This window comes from Mesitornis unicolor, unplaced genomic scaffold (assembly GCF_000695765.1).
Source record: "Mesitornis unicolor isolate BGI_N332 unplaced genomic scaffold, ASM69576v1 scaffold34690, whole genome shotgun sequence".
In the NCBI taxonomy this organism is placed as follows: domain Eukaryota; kingdom Metazoa; phylum Chordata; class Aves; order Mesitornithiformes; family Mesitornithidae; genus Mesitornis; species Mesitornis unicolor.
In genome coordinates, this window is record NW_010156854.1 from 12,700 (window position 1) to 16,293 (window position 3,594).

Sequence of the window (3,594 nt, forward strand, 5' to 3'; positions counted from 1 at the left end):
TTAAATTAGATCATGTCCCAAGTTTGTTGCTTAACAGAACAGTTAGAGCCTGTAAGGTATGCAAACAATGATAAGAACTATTTATGTGGATGCTGTAGGCTACAGTAATTACAGACGTACCTGAGGCCTATAATGGGGAAAATTTTGCAGACTCTACATCTAGCTTGGTGAGAAACCATTTCTGTGGCTGATAATCTGTAACATGTAGGGAGCCACAGGAGAACAGCAGGCTCTGACTTCAGCCAAGATAGGAATTTTTCTTCAACAATTGCTGAATTCAGAACCTGGAAAAAAATAAATGACTCAAGTTCAGCCATTTACTTGAAAAGAACTAGTGTCTCATCTACAATTCCTAATAAAAACCCTGATATTGGACTCAGCTAGCATAGATTTTCCATTCATGTGAAATGTTACTGGGTACCAAGGGTTTTGGAATAAACACAAGTCTTCAATAGTATCTCACTGAGCATCTTTTCTATAGGCATGAACCCTCCTATGCTGTGAGACTGACAAACAGTCCTGACACTTAAAAGTAGATACTGGTAGATGTTATATGGTGATACACTTGCAATTTTAGTCAGCCAGCAACATTAAAATTAATTTCCCAGGACACAGAATTCCACTCACCCCATGGAAACAGCTCTGAGTCGCAATTTCCACACAAGATAAAGCGCAGCTTTCTCCCACAATGGCTGGGATCTGCATCAAGAAGGAAGGCTCAGAAACACCTCAATAGAAAACAGATGTTCTCATCATGCTCTGCTGAGACAGTGACAGCACCCAGATGGTGAGTCATCTATAGAAATGCCATTTTACACACTGTTCTGAAGAAAACCTGTTCATATTCATACCATCAGTATGCAACTTCATCGTTTAGTACATCTCAGAATAATTTGCTCTCTGGTCACTCACTGAAATGGATCAACATACTATGTTCCCATACTAGAATACTGAAGGACACTGGGTTTGAACCTTAGGGGTCATCTTCAGATCCCATTTTCAGTGCCAGTTCAGCTAAGGCATTTTTTCTGCAACTGCAAGCTATACTAGTGAGTACAAACATCTGAAGTTTGAAGTCACTTTAGAAACAGCTGTATGCAGCTGTTCCCAGTGCCTCTAAGCTCAGGCAAAATGAGTGCATAGAGGCACTGTTAAGACTGGTTACTCTGACTGAGAAAAGCTGCAGAATTTGATTCTTTTACCTACTTTGCATGGTAGCTCTCTATGTCCACAGAGTCCCATAATGTAATCAAACATAAAATGTATTAACCATGTATTTTTTTTCTCGTGGATTAGGATACCCCTACAAGATATGTTGTGTAACAGCACTGCAGTGGTATTACCTGATTTAAATCTGTTAGTAGGCTTCTCAGGGCACTACGGGTAATCAAGGCCACCTTCCCATCAGGGACCGCATAAAATTGGAAGAAAGCTGAAAACAACCAGAGGGAAGAAACTGGAATCCTGGCAAAGCCTGAGGTGTCTTCTAGCTACTTATTTTCAAACTACCTACATGATAATGCAGCCTACCAAATAAACCCCTCAAGAAAGTTTCCCTTTATTTTCTATCTAACAGGCACTCAGTGACTGCTGTGACAATACTTTCTTCCTACAGGCAGGGGAAAGAAGGAAAGCAAGGACATGACAGCAGTTCCTTATTCTTGGCAGTTAAGACAGGTAGGGATGAAGGAAACAATGAGCTCATTTTCATGGCTGTAAGAAAAAGTCTACACAAGATACGCCCTATTTAAATTGTGAATTATTAATTCCAAATTGTGATTTGGAAGAAAATACACAATATGCAATGGGAGAGTATGAGGCCAATATGCCACTTGTGATCCATTTGTTATTCATGTTGAGCATTTAATTCAGGCAGAAGTCTTTGTACTGCACACTGGACTGGACTGCCTTTATCTGTTATACTTAGTTCTTTAAGCATTTTTGTCAAATGTTGAAAGGGCTTTAAAAGCTTCCTGGATCAAATGTACAAAATCGTTGTCTAATCCAATGAAATTTAAAACTAGGGTTTTTCTGTTCTTTACTGCTAGACAAATAGAACTTGGCCTTCATTTTTAAGCTTTACTTATCTTAAACTTTACAATGAGTTGTTTTGAGACTCTTTATGCAAAGATGGCTATGGACATCGATGGAAAAGTATTCTGCATCAGCCTTTCTCTACAACTAAGCAGTCAACATAATTTATTTTTTGCACAGCAGAACTGTATTGTCTTTTAAAGTAAAAACTTACAATGGAGATTTTCTCAATGTTCACTATTTTAGGCAGTATATAAAAGCATACATTTCTCACCTTTGTATTTAGCCAGTAGAGTGTCTCCTGAAAGGGCAATTAGGGCAGCTGCAGCAGACCTCGTTTTGATATAACCTGTTCCAGATCTAGGAAAATAAAATAAGTTACAGTACATTCACTGAGAATATAAAAATCTGAAACCTCTAAAGAACAAAAGCTATGCTGGAAGACAAATTAAAAACTCATATCCTTTCATATGTATATAACTGATGTTGCATTTTAGTGATATTTTATGTCTAGAACTTTTTGTCACTGAACATAACTACAGACTGTTCAAGATACCACACAACCATAAAACAAAAAGGCAGCATCTCCTTCAAAGACCTCACATTTCAAGTAAAATATAATTTTACATTTACAATTCATGTCCTAAAAAAAATATCTGCTCTTCATTTGTGGAAAGTCTTCCCAAATATGGAAGAGAAAGCAAGAGTACAGTCTGTTTTTTGTATTATATAATCAGGCAGCTTCACAGGTAGATCAGCACTGAGCTTCTCTTGGGCTGGCTCTCTTTAATTCTTCTGCAACACAATTTAATCAAAAGGATATATGCAGGAGCAGGACTTTAGTTTTGACCGTACATCATAAAGACTGTAGCTTAATTTAGAGCCCAAGTTTGTGACATAGGCACATAATTAAGACAACATTTTTTTGTGGAGATAAATCAGACATGAATTTGACACCATAAATCAGGAAGTCCTGGAATTCTATATTTAAGATATCACTTTTGCAAAGCAGTACTGCCCTTCAGACTATTATGACATAAAATTGTCTTCAGGAGCCTTTAGATAAACTGCATTTTTACAGAGCATACTGCATAAAGCTGCAATATAGTCTCAAGTTTGAGCTGCATGGGAAATTGTTGGTCCAAAGATTATAGATTTTGAATTTATATATTTAGTTTAATTTAAAACTAAATATTTATATATTTAGTTTTTCCAGAACTTTCATAGATTAAAGCTAAAGTATATAATCAAAAACCCTTATGATAATTTATGTAAGCTTATTAAGTAAGCTACCACACAAACATGGAAAAGCTCTTATGTGCTCTTGCCATGAAATGCTTTCCAGTGTTGATACTGGAGAACAGCACTCTACAGAGAAAACATGATTAGAATAAAATTATAAGAAGCTTTTTCTATCCTATACACATTGCAAGAAAATTGTGATATTTTTTTTTTTTACAAAGAGATTGCAGCAAAAAGAAAATGACATGCTGTCACAAGTAAACAGGAAAAAGAAGTCCAAGATAGTCTGGTTAAGAAGGTTCTTCTAAATTATTTCCC

General features: G+C 36.4%; 1 protein-coding gene across 1 annotated transcript in view; it reads right to left on the reverse strand.

Annotated features, from left to right (window-relative positions):
* The window catches only part of DYTN (dystrotelin), a gene marked incomplete at its 3' end in the record, with an annotated part of 20,887 nt that overhangs the window by 12,366 nt on the left and 4,927 nt on the right, over window positions 1–3,594 (reverse strand). The window contains exons 4-7 of the mRNA XM_010194696.1: window positions 2,309–2,394; window positions 1,344–1,432; window positions 628–699; window positions 121–284 (exon numbers count right to left, since the gene is read on the reverse strand). Of these exons, the coding sequence (XP_010192998.1) occupies window positions 121–284; window positions 628–699; window positions 1,344–1,432; window positions 2,309–2,394 (411 nt within the window). The remainder of the gene's footprint in view (window positions 1–120; window positions 285–627; window positions 700–1,343; window positions 1,433–2,308; window positions 2,395–3,594) is intronic.